Source organism: Oncorhynchus keta, chromosome 14 (genome assembly GCF_023373465.1).
Source record: "Oncorhynchus keta strain PuntledgeMale-10-30-2019 chromosome 14, Oket_V2, whole genome shotgun sequence".
Lineage (NCBI taxonomy): Eukaryota > Metazoa > Chordata > Actinopteri > Salmoniformes > Salmonidae > Oncorhynchus > Oncorhynchus keta.
Window position 1 is genome coordinate 20,907,203 of NC_068434.1, and position 19,323 is coordinate 20,926,525.

Consider the following 19,323-nt stretch of genomic DNA (forward strand, 5'->3'; position numbering starts at 1 on the left):
TGATAGGTACATTAGAGGACAAATGTACTTTCTATGCCTGCGATGTGGTTGTCCCAGCTAGCTATCTTGAATGCACTAACTGTAAGTCGCTCTGGATAAGAGTGCCTGCTAAATGACTAACATGTAAATCTCTATCTGTAGTCACATCAAATCAGGTTTCCAGAAAATCCAACACTGCTGCCACTCCATTACCCTCCACACCCTCCCCTCAATTGCCTGAATTCGTTAGTGCATAGACTCTACACGGTGTTAAAAGCGTTCTGCAGGGATGCTGGCTCATGTTGAAACCAATGTTTCCCAAAGTTGTCTCAAGTTGGCTGGATGTCCTTTGGGTGGTGGATCACTCTTGATACACACAGAAAACTGTTGAGTGTAAAACACTCAGCATTGCAGTTCTTGTCGTAAACCGGTGCGCCTGGCACAGACTACCATACCCTGTTCAAAGGCACTTAAATCTTTTGTCACGCCATTTCACCCTCTGAATGGCACACATACACAATCCATGTCTCAAGGCTTAAAAATCCTTCTTTAATCTGTCTCCTCCCCTTCATCTACACTGATTTGAAGTGGATTTAACAAGTTACATCAATAAGAGATCATAAATTTCACCTGGATTCACCTGGTCAGTCTATGTCATGGAAAGAGCAGGTGTTCTTAATGTTTTGTACACTCAGTATACACACCCACACACCCCACTGAAATTAATGTAGAGCAGATTGACATATAAAAAAATGCATGCAGAATTGTGTAGAAAAACAACAGTTAGTGATTTAGGAAGAGGTGGAATGGAATTAGGGTGAGTCTTGGAACAGAATCATTAGCATCTTGGACTGGACTCCGCTAACAAGCTGATTTGACAAAAAGTTTAAATGCTTTTCACCCTCCTATATCAACAGTAAAATAATTGTTTAACATAGACACATCAAGGCAGTTAAAAACAGTACTCTGAAAAACAGTGCTCTTTACAAGCACGTCATTCAGTAACTGTCAAACAAATTGTAATGTGATGACAGAGCTCCGTTAGGAAAGTCCTACTTCTTCAAAGAAAATATAAAAAACAAACATGTATATTTAGGAGATGGAGACATTTCTGGCACATAATTGTGTACAATCATAGCAGTGACATTGACACACATACAAACACATTGTTTTACAGACACACGGACTGCAACCTGACATGACTTGACTTCTGATAGAGAAATGCACACAGAATGACCCTAAAGCAACCAGGGAGTTCATCCTGAAGATGTACCAGGAGCAGAACCTAGACAGACAGACTTACTCCCACTTCACCTGTGCCACTGACACAGAGAACATCAGCGAGTAGTTTACTGCCTTGGAATACTCCCGCGGCCTCTTCTACAACCGCTGGCAGACCAAACTGGCTTAAGGAAGTGCAAGGAGATATTTCTGCCACATGGCTGTGTACAACCGGAGCAGTGATAGTGTTAGCTAGTGCAGCCTGTGTGTCTGCAAGATGTCCAGACAGTCCGTGTGTGTGTGTGTGTGTGTGTGTCTGTGTCTGTGTCTGTGTATGAGTGTCTGTGTGAATGAAAGAGCAAGTCTAACCTGGGGGTGAGTAGGTAGTATACTGACAGAGGCACACCCTACCCTTGCGCGCACACACACACACACACACACACACACACACACACACACACACACACACACACACACACACACACACACACTATCAGTCAACGTTGTACTTTTGCCATGTCTCAGTGCTGGTTGGTGGCCCTATTGGAGTGACCAGTCAGTACTTGTGTAGACTCTCCCTGGCGTCCTCCAGCTTGGTAAGAACCCACTGTAGATAAACAAAACCACACATTTCAATACTAAACCATAGAATTACAGTTTGGTTTCATTTGCTGACATATTGTTTGGTGTGTGCAACGACAGCAAAAAATGGCAGCAGTTTATGTTATGCTAACCCACCTCTGCTATTTCTGGACTTTTAAAGTTTACAATCTTCCCAAACTCTTTGGCATGAAACACAGACTTTACTCTCTCCTGAAACACATACAGGAAAGTTTTTTTTTTTAGATAACACATGATTTCTGAGAAATAGGGGGCCGTACTATGATATAATGTAGAGGAACAAACTGTTTGGATGCAAATGAGTGAAGGGGTATTCCATACGCAGGCGTTTCCAGCTAGAGGGAGATACTCCTTTGCAAATGGGGAGCGGTTTATTCAGATGGTTATAATAAGCAGTTTGGTTAAGATGAGTTTCATTCACGTAGTATCGGGTATTACTTTGTGTGTGTGTATCACTACAATGGGCAGATGAGGATACCTTTGCCTCTATCCGAAGCCGCCTCCCCTCCACGATCATGGGCTTCTTGGTGAACTCGTCAAACAGATACTGCCACTCACAGGTAAGCTGCCCAAATGTGCCTTTGGTCACGAAAAAGATTCCACTAGCAAGACAAGAGATAGATAGAGCCTCAGAACATTCACAGACAGCCATTACAGTCTACATTTAATACTACAAACTCCAGCCAGCCTCTTACCTTTTGGTGATCATCAAGAAATCTGACTCGTTTACTTTGGCGTGAGCAAAGTATCTGTACTTGGCGAACTGTCCATTCTCAATTTTCTAAAAGAGAGGAATTTGCTTATCAGGTTATTTCAACACAATTCTAGAAAATAGGCACGTCTTTATCAAATTGGACATTTAAACATACGATATGCTAAACTAAATGCTAAGTCTACTGCTGATATGATAAGAGAAATTTGGTACCCTTTTCACACTTCGATTAAAATGGCTTTGGGATGTTCACCATTCACACGGGCTCTGGCAAGAGATCTGATGAGTACTGTTACTGATCTACATACTTCCCCTACGGATCTGACAATGGCTTGCATGCATGACACATCCTAGGCTCTGTTTGAATACTTGATGGATGCATCCTTCCTTTCTCCATTCCTTGAAGAAATCGCTGATCTGTCATGGCTGGATTGGAGAAAGTTGTGCTACAACAGTTGCTTACACATATAAATGTGTGTTAGATCAGTGATAACTAACAAGGGAAGAAGGAAGGAAGACTGGTGTATTTTTGAAGTATTCAAACAGGGCCATGATCTTTCCACTTGACTTGTGGACCATCTAAATACTCCCCTGTGGTACACTGATACTTCTTTATTGAGTCTAACGCATACCTGTTATAAACCGTTTAAACCTTTCATAATTGCATGGTAATGAATGTTGATCAAGTGATAAGAAAAGGTTTGGATGAGAAGACGATGAAATAGATGTTTTAAAATGCACTTTATTCAGTAGGAAGAGCAGCAGTGATGGATATGAGTGAAAGACTGAGTGCATAGCAATGACTCTGAAAGAGGGAGGGCCAAAATGCCATGACGGAGGACTGCTGACTGACCATTACATCACTCCAGCCCAATAAAATATACAGTGGGCTCAAATTACTGCCACCCCTGACTGGCAATGCATAAACAATAGAATTATAGAGAAACTCAAAATACCAACATATAAGAAATACTGTACTTTAATCATGTTTCATTGGACACCCAAATAATTTATTGATTTAATTAAAAACCAATGTCCTCCAAATCCAGGTTTCACAATTAATGGCATCCTTAAAGATGATTGGAAATAATATCTACCAAAATTAAACCAGGAATTACATTCCACTTATTTAAGTTTATCTAAGTCTTAAGAAACTATACTGAGCCATTACATCACTTCCTGTTTCACTAGGGTATAAAAATGAGGTAACACGCATGCAATATCCCTTTGACATCCAACACCATGAAGAAAACAAAAGAACTGGCAGTTTAAAAGAGACCGATGGTGGTAAACCTTCATTAATCTGGTAATGGCTACAAGAAGATCCACAAACGATTGAATATACTACTACTGAGCACTGTCAGGGCAATTATAATAAAATTCAAAAGATATGGAACAGTTGAAACCTCACAGGTAGAGGACGCAAATGCATTTTGCCCCCCAGGATTGGGAGGAGGACGGTGAGAGAAGCAACAAAATCCCCAAGAATCACTGTGAAATAATTGCAGGCCTTGGTAGTGTCTTGGGGTCACCAGGTTTCAAAAAGCACCATCACACGCCACCTCCACAGGCTCTTTGGAAGGGTTGCCAGAAGAAAGCCCTTTCTGACCCAAGACACAGACGCAAGTGCTTGGAGTTTGCCAAACGCCATTTAAATTATGACTGGAAGAAGGTGCTCTGGTCAGATGAGATCAAAATGGAACGTTTTGGTCAGATACAGTATCGGCATGTTTGGCGTCAAAACAGATATGCATACAAGGAGAGGCACCTCATACCCACTGTGAAATATGGTGGTGGGTCAGTGATGTTTTGGGGCTGTTTTAATCCCAGAGGTCCAGGGGCACCTCATACCCACTGTGAAATATGGTGGTGGGTCAGTGATGTTTTGGGGCTGTTTTAATCCCAGAGGTCCAGGGGCACCTCATACCCACTGTGAAATATGGTGGTGGGTCAGTGGTGTTTTGGGGCTGTTTTAATCCCAGAGGTCCAGGGGCACCTCATACCCACTGTGAAATATGGTGGTGGGTCAGTGGTGTTTTGGGGCTGTTTTAATCCCAGAGGTCCAGGGGCACCTCATACCCACTGTGAAATATGGTGGTGGGTCAGTGATGTTTTGGGGCTGTTTTAATCCCAGAGGTCCAGGGGCACCTCATACCCACTGTGAAATATGGTGGTGGGTCAGTGGTGTTTTGGGGCTGTTTTAATCCCAGAGGTCCAGGGGCACCTCATACCCACTGTGAAATATGGTGGTGGGTCAGTGATGTTTTGGGGCTGTTTTAATCCCAGAGGTCCAGGGGCACCTCATACCCACTGTGAAATATGGTGGTGGGTCAGTGATGTTTTGGGGCTGTTTTAATCCCAGAGGTCCAGGGGCACCTCATACCCACTGTGAAATATGGTGGTGGGTCAGTGATGTTTTGGGGCTGTTTTAATCCCAGAGGTCCAGGGGCACCTCATACCCACTGTGAAATATGGTGGTGGGTCAGTGATGTTTTGGGGCTGTTTTAATCCCAGAGGTCCAGGGGCACTGGTTAAGACTGATGGCATAATGAATTCCACCAAGTATCAGGCAATTTTGAGGGCAGTTGATAAACGCAAACCCAAGAATGTGAAGGATCTTGAAAGGATCTGCATAGAGGAATGGTCCAAAATCCCTCCAAATGTGTTCCTTAACCTTGTCAAACATTACAGAAAAAGACTCCATGCTGTTATCCTTACCAGAGGTAGTTGAACTAAGTACTAAATGAGGAGTGCCAATAATTATGGAACCTTGATTTGGGTTACATTTATTTTGTATTATATAATTGTATGATTTTGGTTTGTTCCATTGAAACATTAATAAAGTACAGTATGTCTCACGTTGGTATTTTTGAGTTTCTCTATAATTATATGGTTTTAAGTATTGTTTGTGCATTGCCAGTCAGGGGTGCCAGTAATTTTGGAATCCACTGTATTTCATATTAACTTAAAATGAATAATATCTACTTTCCCCCCCAAAATCCTGGCTCCACGACAGCATAACATTCATATTTTTTAAAATAAATTAAATTATTAAGATTTCTGACTCCGCCCCCTTATATGATAGGGCAGAGGGTTGGATGACAGATGAAGGGTAAAATAAATAAAATTATGTTTTTACTAGCGGGAGTGGTGTAGGCTGACTAGTGGGAGTGGTGCAGGCTGACTAGTGGGAGTGGTGCAGGCTGACTGGCGGTGGTGGTGGTGCAGGCTGACTGGCGGCAGTGGTGGTGGTGCAGGCTGACTGGTGGTGGTGGTGCAGGCTGACTGGTGGTGGTGCTCGTGCTCGTGCTTCCTCCCACTCACACACGTTTTTGTGTAGCAAGTTAAGGTGCCAACATCGCCTGTCTTGGAAGTTTCCCAATTGCTTTGAATTTTCTAAAATTCAACCGTCAACAAGATAGCTAGCTATTTAGCTTGTTAGCGCACTCACTAATTTGTTTGTAAACAATTAACAAGCTAGTTAGCTACACCATGTTTTTGTCAAACTGTCAACAGAGTATCTAGCAAGCAACAAGATATGCCAAATAACAGTAAAAAAAAACACTTGAGGGCAAAATCTGAACAGAACATTCAGACAAGTCACATGGCCAGGAATCAGATTTGTATCTGATTTCAAACCACCTATGAATGTGGTTTGAATGTGATTGGAAAACATCTGATTCCATGTGCTTTTTGTCTGTTCAGACTGCAGGAAAAGATCAGATTAGAATAGGATATGCCAAAAAATAAGATTTGAGTCACTTCAAACTGCCAGTTAGAACAAGGCCTAACATCATTAAGGCTGGTTTTACACAGGTAGCCCATTCAGAGTTTTTGCCAATTATTTCCATATCTGATATTTTCCCTAATATGTAAACAGCAACAAAAACAAATGGAATATGATCTTCTGACTTCCGATTTATATCACTTCTTTATGTGGATCTCAATGCTGATTTAATTCTGATGCTCCATATGTGACTCTCAAATCAGATATTGTTTTGCTCTGAGATGTTTTTTTTTGCACATGACCTACCAAAATTGAAAGGAACAGTGAAATGAAAAGAGCATTGCATCTGTGTGCTGCTTCAGAGGCTCCATCAGTGTGAATGCGCAAATCAGATATGGGTCACAACTTGCATGTTGACAGATGGAAAAAAAGATTGGATAAAAATGTTAAAAAATGAATTGGGTTCTTCGGGTGTAAACACAGCCTATGTCGAACTCCACACACAGAGAACTACAACAGCCATGCTCTATAGGAGAACTATAGACCAGGTGGGTTAACGCACATAAATATGAGATTTAGGATGAAAGAGACAATGAAGATGAAAATCTATCTGGACTTTGAGATGCAATAAGGGGCTGAGAAGTGGAGTGAGAGAGGGAGAGAAAGGGGATGTTTTTATGCGAGGCCACACATTAACATGAACCCTGACACCTGACCTTGTGGCATCGTGTTCATTAGGACACGAATGGCAAAACAATTTGGAACATGAAGGAAGATTAGCGTCTCTTATTGGAGTTCACATAATCCCCCAATTCTAGTTAGTGTTCTTCTATTTGGTGGCTAATATCAGAGAAGTCCTCTGTTTACAGAGGATATAAGGGTTAGTTTATGTTTTAAAGATAATTCCTGTTACCTGTAGCATCTGGCTGCCAACGCCTTCTCTCTCCTTATATGGTCGGATGACCCCGTCCTCGTGAATGAAGCGAGGCGGACGCAGACTCTCCACATCCTGGGACGTCTCAGCCGCCCTCTTGATGCCCTGGAAAGTGCTGCTGGCCATGTCGATGATACCTCCTGTGGGTCTGGCAACAGCCCCCACCAGCCCCTTCCCGACACCCTTAAAGAAGCCTGCCGCACCCTCCTTCTGAGCACCTCTAATGGGCATGGTGACGATCCCTGTGATCCCACTGACGAAGCCCTGAGATGGAGAATGGGAGTGTTACAGACAGGGAGAACAGGTTTGAGAGACTGTTTCTACTGCTCAGCTATACTGGTAAGACTCACAGACAGCTGGATTGTGTTCTGTAGGCACCCGATGGGTGAAGACTGTTGAAATGGAGACTATCTGAACTTGTCATTAGGAAACACCTAGGCTGTGTTTACACAGGCATACCAATTCTGATATTTTGCCCAATTATTGGCAACAGTTTTGGGGACATATCCGCAAAGCATATCAAGTTAGAAAATTGTTTGTAAGTTCTGAGAATGGAGCCATTTTAGTCCTACTCTTATAGTTAAAAATAAAAACTATTCAGAAATCTTCTTTAAAAATATTTATACAATAATATGTCTCTTAGGCTGTGTTTACAAAGGCAGCACAATTCTAATATTTTGCCCAATTATTGGCAAAAGAGCTGATCTGATTGGTCAAAATAACATTTAGTGGAAAAAGATCAGAATTAGGCTACCTGTGTAAACGCAACCTTATCTTCAACTTCCCCTACAACGTAGTAGGTTACGTTGTACTACTGCACACATCCCGGTTCTGTTGTGCTGATGTTTCTGGGTTTGATTATCGGACACCAGTTAGGCCGTACTGGTGTTAGTGTTCTATAGTGGGTCAGACTCACAGAGACCAGTCCTTTGCCTCCACGAGTCAGGCCCTCTCTCAGGCCGCTGGGCTGCTTGTTCATAGCCTCTCGTCTCTTCTGCTGGTATTCCTCATCCATCGTCATGGCAGCCACACCCTTCGCCATGGCGCCTGTTATCCTGGAGGCAGCGCCTGCAATGCCCCCTGGGAGAAGGGAAGAGAAGAGAGAAGAGGGGAGTTAGAAGACAAGGGAGAGAAAAGACTGGGGAGAGAGAGGACAGGGGTAGAGAAGACAGAGAGGAGAGAAGACAAGGGAGAGAGAAGTCAGGGGGAGAGAAGACAGGGGAGAGAGAAGACAGGGGAGAGAGAAGACAGGGGAGAGAGAAGACAGGGGAGAGAGAAGAAAGGGGGGAGAGAAGAAAGGGGGGAGAGAAGAAAGGGGGGAGAGAAGAAAGGGGGAGAGAAGACAGGGGAGAGAGAAATCGGGGGAGAGAAGACAAGGGAGAGAGAAAGAGAGACCCATAAGAGAAGGACAAAGAAGAGAGAACGTTAGAGAGAGAGAGCATGACGGAAATGTCAGGGGGTAAATATAGTTAAGTAAGTCTGAAGTGAAAGGATGGCAATGAGGGAATTAAGGAGAATCAAGGTGAGCAGAAAAGAGATGAACAAGAACAGCACTTACCCACTGCCCCTCCAACCAGTGCCTTCACCCCCAGTGCCATACCCTCCACAAACTCCTCTGGTCCCTGGATAGCTCCCTTGAGAACCCCAAAACAGAGTTACTCTGATACATACCATCTATACAGATAACTACCGCACTGTGTCAAGTATTACACATTTATAGTGTTTGGCACTATAAGTGATTTAGTTCATGCGTAGTTTGACCTGGCGTGGTTCATACTGGTTGCACTGGGGTCTTACCTGATAGGGCTCATAGAAGAAAGCCTCCACTCCCTCAGACAGACCTCGGATCAGTCCAAAGGGGTTTCCCAGCACGTCCAAGCCCAATACCAGCACATACATCTGCTTTATCGCCTAAGACATGGATGGGTACATGGCTCAGTTGTCTTGTGTATCATAGTAACTACATTACTTGTTGGGGGGGGGGGATCCTAATTAGAGGAACTAAAAGTTTTCACATAAACCATTAGTTGAAGTGAATGAGTGACTTGCTCGGATTTGGCCATTAGTTCCCAATTGGAGTAGAGTGTGTGTGAGATGTTACCTGCTTCGAGTAGTGTCTGATGACCTCCCATTGTAGTTGCTGGCGAGTGCGAAACTGGAATGTCAACTCGAAATAGGCCAATCTAGGGAAGTTACAGAAAATGACAGTGGGTCAGACGCTAGTGTAAATGTTTACAAAAAGGGGACATGGTAAAATAAAGCTTTGCCAAAAGCAAATAAATGGCATGAAGTGCTTTTGTAGAGTCTCTGTGTGTGTGTGTGTGTGTGTGTGTGTGTGTGTGTGTGTGTGTGTGTGTGTGTGTGTGTGTGTGTGTGTGTGTGTGTGTGTGTGTGTGTGTGTGTGTGTGTGTACAGTGGGGGAAAAAAGAATTTAGTCAGCCACCAATTGTGCAAGTTCTCCCACTTAAAAAAATGAGAATGAGAGGCCTGTAATTTTTATCATAGGTACACTTCAACTATGACAGAAAAATGAGAAAAAAAATCCAGATGCCATCTATTTTGTGAAGTGCATCAGTCCCTCCTGCAGTAAAGCACCCCCGCAACATGATGCTGCCACCCCTGTGCTTCACGGTTGGGATGGTGTTCTTCGGCTTGCAAGCCTCCACCTTTTTGCTCCAAACATAATGATGGTCATTATGGCCAAATGGTTCTTTTTTTGTTTCATCAGACCAGAGGACATTTCTCCAAAAAGTATGATCTTTGTCCCCATGTGCAGTTGCAAACTGTAGTCTGGCTTTTTTATGGCGGAGCAGTGGCTTCTTCCTTGCCGAGCGGCCTTTCAGGTTATGTCAATATAGGACTCATTTTACTGTGGATATAGATACTTTTGTACCGGTTTCCTCCAGTATCTTCTCTGGGTCTTTTGCTGTTGTTCTGGGATTGATTTGCACTTTTCGCACCAAAGTACGTTCATATCTAGGAGACAAAATGCGTCTCCTTCCTGAGCGGTATGACGGCTGCATGCTCCTATGGTGTTTATACTTGCGTACTATTGTTTGTAAAGATGAACGTGGTACCTTCCGGTGTTTGGAAATTGCTCCCAAGGATGAACCAGACTTGTGGAGGTCTACAATTTTATTTCTGAGGTCGTGGCTGATTTCTTTCTTTTTTCAAGGTAGACCTTGAAATACATCCACAGGTACACCTCCAATTGAATCAAATGATGTCAATTTGCCAATCAGAAGCTTCTAAAGGCATGACATCATTTTCAGTGAATTTAGTTTATGCAAATTTCTGACCCACTGGAATTGTGATATAGTGAATTATAAGTGAAATAATCTGTCTGTAAGCAATTGTTGGAAAAATTACTTGTGTCATGCACAAAGTAGATGTCCTAACCGACTTGCCAAAACTATAGTTTGTTAACAAGACATTTGTTGAGTGGTTGAAAAACAAGTTTTAATTACTCCAACCTAAGGCTAGTTAAGTGTACCACTTAAGTTGGAGTCATTAAAACGTGTTTTTCAACCACTCAACAAATTTCTTGTAAACTTCCGACTTCAACTGATATATATATTAGTACCAGTTAAAAGCTTGGACACACCTACTCATTCAAGGGTTTTTCTTTATTTCTATTACTTTCTACATTGTAGAATAATAGATGAAGACATCAAAACTATGAATAACACATATGGAATCATGTAGTAACCAAAAAAAGTGTTAAACAGATCAAAATATAGTTGAGATTTTTCAAAGTTGCCCCCCTTGCCTTGATGACAGCTTTGCACACTCTTGGCATTTCATCAACCAGCTTCACCTGGAATGCTTGTCCAACAGGCTTGAAGGAGTTCCCACACAGCAGAATGCATTGGTAGCTATGCTGGTTAAGTCTGCCTTGAATTCTAAATAAATCACAGACAGTGTCAACAGCAAAGCACCCCCACACCATCACACCTCCTCCGTGCTTCACAGTGGGAACCACACATGCAGAGATCATCCGTTCACCTACTCTGTGTCTCACAAAGACACAGCTGTTGGAACCAAAAATCTCACATTTTGACTCACCAGACCAAAGGACAGATTTCCACTGGTTTAATGCCCATTGCTCGTGTTTCTTGGCCCAAGCAAGTCTCTTCTTCTTATTGGTGTCCTTTAGTCGTGGTTTCTTTGCAACAATTCGACCATGAACGACTGATTCACACCGTCGCCTCTGAACAGTTGATGTTGAGATGTGTCTTCTACTTGAACTCTGTGAAGCATTTATTTAGGCTGTAATGTCTGAGGCTTGTACAGTAACTCAAATGTACTTATCCTCTGCAGCAGAGGTAACTCTGGGTCTTCCATTCCTGTGGCGGTCCTCATGAGAGCCAGTTTCATCATAGTGCTGGATGGTTTTTGCAACTGCACTTGAAGAAACTTTCACAATTATTGAAATGTCTTAATGTAATGATGGACTGTGTTTTGTTTTGCTTATTTGAGCTGTTATATGGACTTGGTATTTTACCAAATATGACTATCTTCTGTATACCACCCCTACCATGTCACAACACAACTGATTGGCTCAAATGCATTAAGAAGGAAAGAAATTCCACAAATTAACTTATAACAAGGCACACCTGTTAATTGAAATGCATTCCAGGTGATTACCTCATGAAGCTGGTTGAGAGAATGCCAAGTGTGCAAAGCTGTCATCAAGGCAAAGGGTGGCTACTTTGAAGAATTTGTTTAACACTTTTTTCATTACTACATGATTCCATGTGTTATTTCATAGTTTTGATGTCTTCACTATTATTCTACAATGTAGAAAATAGTACAAATATAGAAAAACCCTGGAATGAGGAGGTGTGTCCAAACTATTGACTGGTACTGTATATATGTGTGTGTGTGTGTGTGTGTGTGTGTGTGTGTGTGTGTGTGTGTGTGTGTGTGTGTGTGCGCGTGTGCCATTGTATGTGTCCATACTTGAAGACGACGTCCTGCACATCAGTGAGGGTTGCTCCGATGCTCTTCAGCAGCAGATTGAGGGATTGGACAGGGATGACCTCAGTCTCCCTCTTCTCCTTATTACCATCCTCACCTCCAGAACTCAAAGACAAACTCAGGTGCAACTATCAAACAAATACAAACACACCTTGCTATAGCTACATCATCCCATGATAGAATCCCTTGCTATGGTGCATAACTGGCCAATAACAATTCATGACTAGATGGCCTACTGGTCAAGCCATGCTGTCTGGAAAATCTCCTGGCCCTAATGTAATATAGCATACAGGTAGTAAATGCACTGTAATGACACTGAAGCTCACCTTGATGGGAGAGATGTGGAAGTACTCATAGAGACTGATAGGGGACGTGTCAGCGGCTGAGATGTTGTTCAGCTCAGTCTTCAGATACTTAATGTCCTTCTCAAACAACTCCACCTGAACACCACCGAGGGAGAGGAGAGAGATATTGACGAGGAGCGGAAGTGAACCCAGGAACTCAAAAAGAACTTCAATTGCTTTTGTAAACAACAGCTGTTTCGTCACAGTTCTAAACTTAGTCTAGTTGTTGTCATAGTATTCGCAGGTAGGATGGGTCTTACGTCCAGGGACAAATCTATTTTAGAATATTAAAGTTGATAGATTTCCCAAAGAAGCATCGCAGCGGGCTGCATTGCCTGCATGGATAGTAATGTTAGCAGCAGGATGTGGATACAAGGGTCAATTGTTTATCAAGTTAACTATATATTCTAGGTAATGTCAGCTAAGTACATATAAATAGGATAGACAGACATCCAATATTTGTTATTTTAATGAAACAAACGTTAGCTTGATCTGCTAAAAACAATGTTAGCTACCATGAACTATGACAAATTATAGAAAAATGAAACAAATGTTATATTACTTGAGAATAATGACGCAAGTCCTAGTCTAATTTCTATGTTTTCTAACCTCCGATACAGAGACCTGCGAACTCTGCAGATGAAGGTCACAAAGAGAGTCTCAAGTCCTGGAGAGACTGAAGGGTATATCTCCAACGGGTTATATACATTGTAGTTTCTCTTGCTCCTAGAGATCTAGCTACTGGGTGTGCAGGTTTCTGTTCCAGCCCAGCCACACTATTCATTTAACTATTCAATCATCTCTTGTTTTGGAGTAAGATGAATGTCTAAACCCATTAACTGTTTACATAGGCGTTCTAGGATAGGATAAAGTAATCCTTCTCACCCCCCCCCCTCCCCTTAAAAGATTTAGATGCACTATTGTAAAGTGGCTGTTCCATTGGATGTCATAAGGTGAATGCACCAATTTGTAAGTCGCTCTGGATAAGAGCGTCTGCTAAATGACTTAAATGTAATGTTAAATGTCTTTGAATGATAGGAAATACAGTGTTGATTCCTGAATTTAAGTATAGCATACAGTGAACGTTCCCTGTTTTTCTCTTTTATTTGGTTGTCACTCACTCTCATTTTGTTTGATGATATTACAAAGATTTGTAGCTGATGTCCTTGATCATTGGTGTAGGTGTAACAATCCCTGTATATGGCTGACCTAAGATGCAACCCCTCTCTACAACAGCACTTCATACCCACAAAGCAGCATCCTTTATCCTACCAAACCCATGATCTTGGTTAGGCTTGGATAACAGTACTTTAGGTCTCAGGGTGGGTGACAGCACCAGATGATAGATGATGACGTGGAGGTAGTGGTGTGGATCAGAAAACCAGTCAGTATCTGGTGAACCCCATTTGCCTGATGCAGCACGACATCTACTTCGCATAGAGTTAGTTGATCAGGCTGTTGATTTTGGCCTGTGGAATGTTGTCACACTCCTCTTCAATGGCTGTGCAAAGTTGCTGGATACTGGCGGGAACTGGAACAAGCTGCCGTACACATCAATCCAGAGCCTCCCAAACATGCTCAATGGGTGACATGTCTGGTGAGTATGCAGGCCATGGAAGAACTGGGACATTTTCAGCTTCCATGAATTGTGTACAGATTCTTGCGACATGGGGCCCTTCATTATCACGATTAAACATTAGGTGATGTCGGCGGATGAATGGCACGACAATGTGCCTCAGGATCTCATCACAGTATCTCTGTGAATTCAAATTGCCATTGATAAAATGTACTTGTGTTTGATGCCTGCCCATACCATAACCCCACCGCCACCATGGGGCACTCTGTTCATAACGTTGGCATCAGCAAATCGTTCGCCCACACGCCGCCATACATGCTGTCTGCCATCTGCCCGGTACAGTTGAAACAGGGATTCATCTGTGAAGAGCACACTTCTCCAGTGTGCCAGTGCCCATTGAAGGTGAGCATTTGCCCATTGAAGTCAGTTACAACGCTGAACTGCAGTCAGGTAAAGACCCTGGTGAGGACAACGAGCACGCAGATGAGCTTCCGCTAGACGGTTTGTGCAAAAATTCTTTGGTTGTGCAAACCCACAGTTTCACCAGCTGTCCGGGTGGCTGGTCTCAGACGATCCCGCAGGTGAAGAACCCAGATGTGGAGGTCCTGGGCTGGCGTAGTTACACGTTGGTCTGCATTTGTGAGGCTGGTTGGCCATACTGCCAAATTCTCTAAAAAGAACGTTGGAGGCAACTTAGGGTAGAGAAATTAACATTAAGTTCTCTGGCAACAGCTCTGGTGGACATCCCTACAGTTAGCATGCCAAATGCACACTCCTCAAAACTTGAGACATCTGTAGCACTGTGTTGTGTGACAAAACTGCACATTTTAGAGTTGCCTTTTATTGTCCCCAGCACAAGGTGCACCTGAGTAATGACAATGTGTAATAATCATACTGTTTAATCAGCTTCTTGATATGCCACACCTGTCAGGTGGATGGATTATCTTGGCAAAGCAGAAATGCTCACTAAAAGTGATGCAAACAAATTTGTGCAAAACATTTGAGAGAAATACTTCTTGTGCATATGGAAAATGTCTGGGATCTTTTATTTCAGCTCAAGAAACATGGGAGCAACACTTTATATGTTGCGTTTATATTTTTGTTCAGTGCAGAAAGTGTTATTGTTTGGACAGTTGAAAAGGTCTATAGCAGGCGTCGGCAACCTTTGTGTGGAGTGCCAATTTGCAATTTAAAAAAAAGAAGATTTTCAACGAAAAAATATTTTTAACGATCGTGCCAGTTATGATTTTCATATGTGCATTACAACTAACTGTGTCTGTTGAATATCTAATTGCTCACAAACTGAAGAATTCCATAGCTCGCTAAACAGAGGCACTGTCCAAGATTAAGCACTACGGGTTTAATCTTTGAACACAGATTCTCTTGGTGAATGATACAGTGACATTTAACCACATGGTGGCCAATCTTATCTTCAATCAGCTTTGTGGATCCTTTATGTTTCCCACCATAGCGGAGGCACCGTCAGTTGTAATAGCGAAAATGTTTTTAATAGACACCTCTCTCCTCAAAATTATCTGTGAAGGCTTTTGCTTCATCTTCCCATTTAGTAGTAGCATGCATGGGTTATAGACAAAGCAGCTCCACACGTACCTATTCTGAGTCACAGTATCCTATAGACAAAACAGTTCCACACGTACCTATTCTGAGTCACAGTATCCTATAGACAAAACAGTTCCACACGTACCTATTCTGAGTCACAGTATCCTATAGACAAAGCAGCTCCACACGTACCTATTCTGAGTCACAGTATCCTATAGACAAAGCAGCTCCACACGTACCTATTCTGAGTCACAGTATCCTATAGACAAAGCAGCTCCACACGTACCTATTCTGAGTCACAGTATCCTATAGACAAAACAGTTCCACACGTACCGGCTCTGAGTCACAGTATCCTATAGACAAAGCAGCTCCACACATACCTATTCTGAGTCACAGTATCCTATAGACAAAGCAGCTCCACACGTACCTATTCTGAGTCACAGTATCCTATAGACAAAGCAGCTCCACACGTACCTATTCTGAGTCACAGTATCCTATAGACAAAGCAGCTCCACATGTACCTATTCTGAGTCACAGTATCCTATAGACAAAACAGCTCCACACGTACCTATTCTGAGTCACAGTATCCTATAGACAAAACAGTTCCACACGTACCTATTCTGAGTCACAGTATCCTATAGACAAAGCAGCTCCACATGTACCTATTCTGAGTCACAGTATCCTATAGACAAAGCAGCTCCACATGTACCTATTCTGAGTCACAGTATCCAAAAGAAAAAGCAGCTCCTCACGTACCTATTCTGAGTCACAGTATCCTATAGACAAAGCAGATCCACACGTACCGGCTCTGAGTCAGTATCCTATAGACAAAGCAGCTCCTCACGTGCATATTCTGAGTCACAGTATCCTATAGACAAAGCAGCTCCACACGTACCTATTCTGAGTCACAGTATCCTATAGACAAAGCAGTTCCACACGTACCGGCTCTGAGTCACAGTATCCTATAGACAAAGCAGCTCCACACGTACCGGCTCTGAGTCACAGTATCCTATAGACAAAGCAGCTCCACACGTACCGGCTCTGAGTCACAGTATCCTATAGACAAAGCAGCTCCACACGTACCGGCTCTGAGTCACAGTATCCTATAGACAAAGCAGCTCCACACGTACCGGCTCTGAGTCACAGTATCCTATAGACAAAGCAGCGGCTCTGAGTCACAGTATCCTATAGACAAAGCAGCTCCACACGTACCGGCTCTGAGTCACAGTATCCTATAGACAAAGCAGTTCCACACGACGGCTCTGAGTCAGTATCCTATAGACAAAGCAGCTCCACACGTACCTATTCTGAGTCACAGTATCCTATAGACAAAGCAGTTCCACACGTACCGGCTCTGAGTCACAGTATCCTATAGACAAAGCAGCTCCACACGTACCGGCTCTGAGTCACAGTATCCTATAGACAAAGCAGCTCCACACGTACCTATTCTGAGTCACAGTATCCTGTAGACAAAGCAGCTCCACACGTACCGGCTCTGAGTCACAGTATCCTATAGACAAAGCAGCTCCACACGTACCGGCTCTGAGTCACAGTATCCTATAGACAAAGCAGCTCCACACATACCTATTCTGAGTCACAGTATCCTATAGACAAAGCAGCTCCACACGTACCGGCTCTGAGTCACAGTATCCTATAGACAAAGCAGCTCCACACGTACCGGCTCTGAGTCAGTATCCTATAGACAAAGCAGCTCCTCACGTACATATTCTGAGTCACAGTATCCTATAGACAAACAGCTCAACACGTACCGGCTCTGAGGCACAGTATCCTATAGACAAAGCAGCTCCACACGTACCTGCTCTGAGTCACAGTATCCTATAGACAAAGCAGCTCCACACGTACCGGCTCTGAGTCACAGTATCCTATAGACAAAGCAGTTCCACACGTACCGGCTCTGAGTCACAGTATCCTATAGACAAAGCAGCTCCACACGTACCTATTCTGAGTCAGTATCCTATAGACAAAGCAGCTCCTCACGTACATATTCTGAGTCACAGTATCCTATAGACAAACAGCTCCACACGTACCTATTCTGAGTCACAGTATCCTATAGACAAAGCAGCTCCACACGTACCGGCTCTGAGTCACAGTATCCTATAGACAAAGCAGCTCCACACGTACCGGCTCTGAGTCACAGTATCCTATAGACAAAGCAGCTCCTCACGTGCATATTCTGAGTCACAGTATCCTATAGACAAAGCAGCTCCACACGTACCTATTCTGAGTCACAGTATCCTATAGACAAAGCAGCTCCACACGTACCGGCTCTGAGTCACAGTATCCTATAGACAAAGCAGCTCCACACGTACCGGCTCTGAGTCACAGTATCCTATAGACAAAGCAGCTCCACACGTACCTATTCTGAGTCACAGTATCCTGTAGACAAAGCAGCTCCACACGTACCGGCTCTGAGTCACAGTATCCTATAGACAAAGCAGCTCCACACGTACCGGCTCTGAGTCAGTATCCTATAGACAAAGCAGCTCCTCACGTACATATTCTGAGTCACAGTATCCTATAGACAAACAGCTCCACACGTACCGGCTCTGAGGCACAGTATCCTATAGACAAAGCAGCTCCACACGTACCGGCTCTGAGTCACAGTATCCTATAGACAAAGCAGCTCCACACGTACCGGCTCTGAGTCACAGTATCCTATAGACAAAGCAGCTCCACACCTACCGGCTCTGAGGCACAGTATCCTATAGACAAAGCAGCTCCACACGTACCGGCTCTGAGTCAGTATCCTATAGACAAAGCAGCTCCTCACGTACATATTCTGAGTCACAGTATCCTATAGACAAACAGCTCCACACGTACCGGCTCTGAGGCACAGTATCCTATAGACAAAGCAGCTCCACACGTACCGGCTCTGAGTCACAGTATCCTATAGACAAAGCAGCTCCACACATACCTATTCTGAGTCACAGTATCCTATAGACAAAGCAGCTCCACACCTACTGGCTCTGAGGCACAGTATCCTATAGACAAAGCAGCTCCACAACCGGCTCTGAGTCAGTATCCTATAGACAAAGCAGCTCCTCACGTACATATTCTGAGTCACAGTATCCTATAGACAAACAGCTCCACACGTACCGGCTCTGAGGCACAGTATCCTATAGACAAAGCAGCTCCACACGTACCGGCTCTGAGTCACAGTATCCTATAGACAAAGCAGCTCCACACGTACCTATTCTGAGTCACAGTATCCTATAGACAAAGCAGCTCCACACCTACCGGCTCTGAGGCACAGTATCCTATAGACAAAGCAGCTCCACACGTACCGGCTCTGAGTCAGTATCCTATAGACAAAGCAGCTCCTCACGTACATATTCTGAGTCACAGTATCCTATAGACAAACAGCTCCACACGTACCGGCTCTGAGTCACAGTATCCTATAGACAAAGCAGCTCCACACGTACCGGCTCTGAGTCACAGTATCCTATAGACAAAGCAGCTCCACACGTACCGGCTCTGAGTCACAGTATCCTATAGACAAAGCAGCTCCACACGTACCGGCTCTGAGTCAGTATCCTATAGACAAAGCAGCTCCTCACGTACATATTCTGAGTCACAGTATCCTATAGACAAACAGCTCCACACGTACCGGCTCTGAGGCACAGTATCCTATAGACAAAGCAGCTCCAC

The 19,323-nt window shown here is 43.5% G+C and overlaps 1 protein-coding gene across 5 annotated transcripts in view; it reads right to left on the reverse strand.

Moving 5' to 3' along the window:
• Nucleotides 1–507: 507 nt before the first annotated feature.
• Nucleotides 508–19,323, reverse strand: part of LOC118394033 (intermembrane lipid transfer protein VPS13A-like) — a 72,032-nt gene continuing 53,216 nt past the window's right edge. For 4 of the 5 annotated variants that reach the window (XM_052461275.1, XM_052461274.1, XM_052461278.1 and 1 more), the window contains 11 exons: nt 12,501–12,614; nt 12,157–12,302; nt 9,296–9,377; nt 8,992–9,105; nt 8,753–8,828; nt 8,111–8,274; nt 7,174–7,458; nt 2,517–2,602; nt 2,300–2,423; nt 1,939–2,013; nt 508–1,807 (listed from right to left, as the gene is read on the reverse strand). In XM_052461275.1, the coding sequence (XP_052317235.1) occupies nt 1,757–1,807; nt 1,939–2,013; nt 2,300–2,423; nt 2,517–2,602; nt 7,174–7,458; nt 8,111–8,274; nt 8,753–8,828; nt 8,992–9,105; nt 9,296–9,377; nt 12,157–12,302; nt 12,501–12,614 (1,317 nt within the window). In that variant the 3' untranslated portion in view covers nt 508–1,756. The remainder of the gene's footprint in view (nt 1,808–1,938; nt 2,014–2,299; nt 2,424–2,516; nt 2,603–7,173; nt 7,459–8,110; nt 8,275–8,752; nt 8,829–8,991; nt 9,106–9,295; nt 9,378–12,156; nt 12,303–12,500; nt 12,615–19,323) is intronic. The other variant, XM_052461276.1, reaches the window with a different exon arrangement.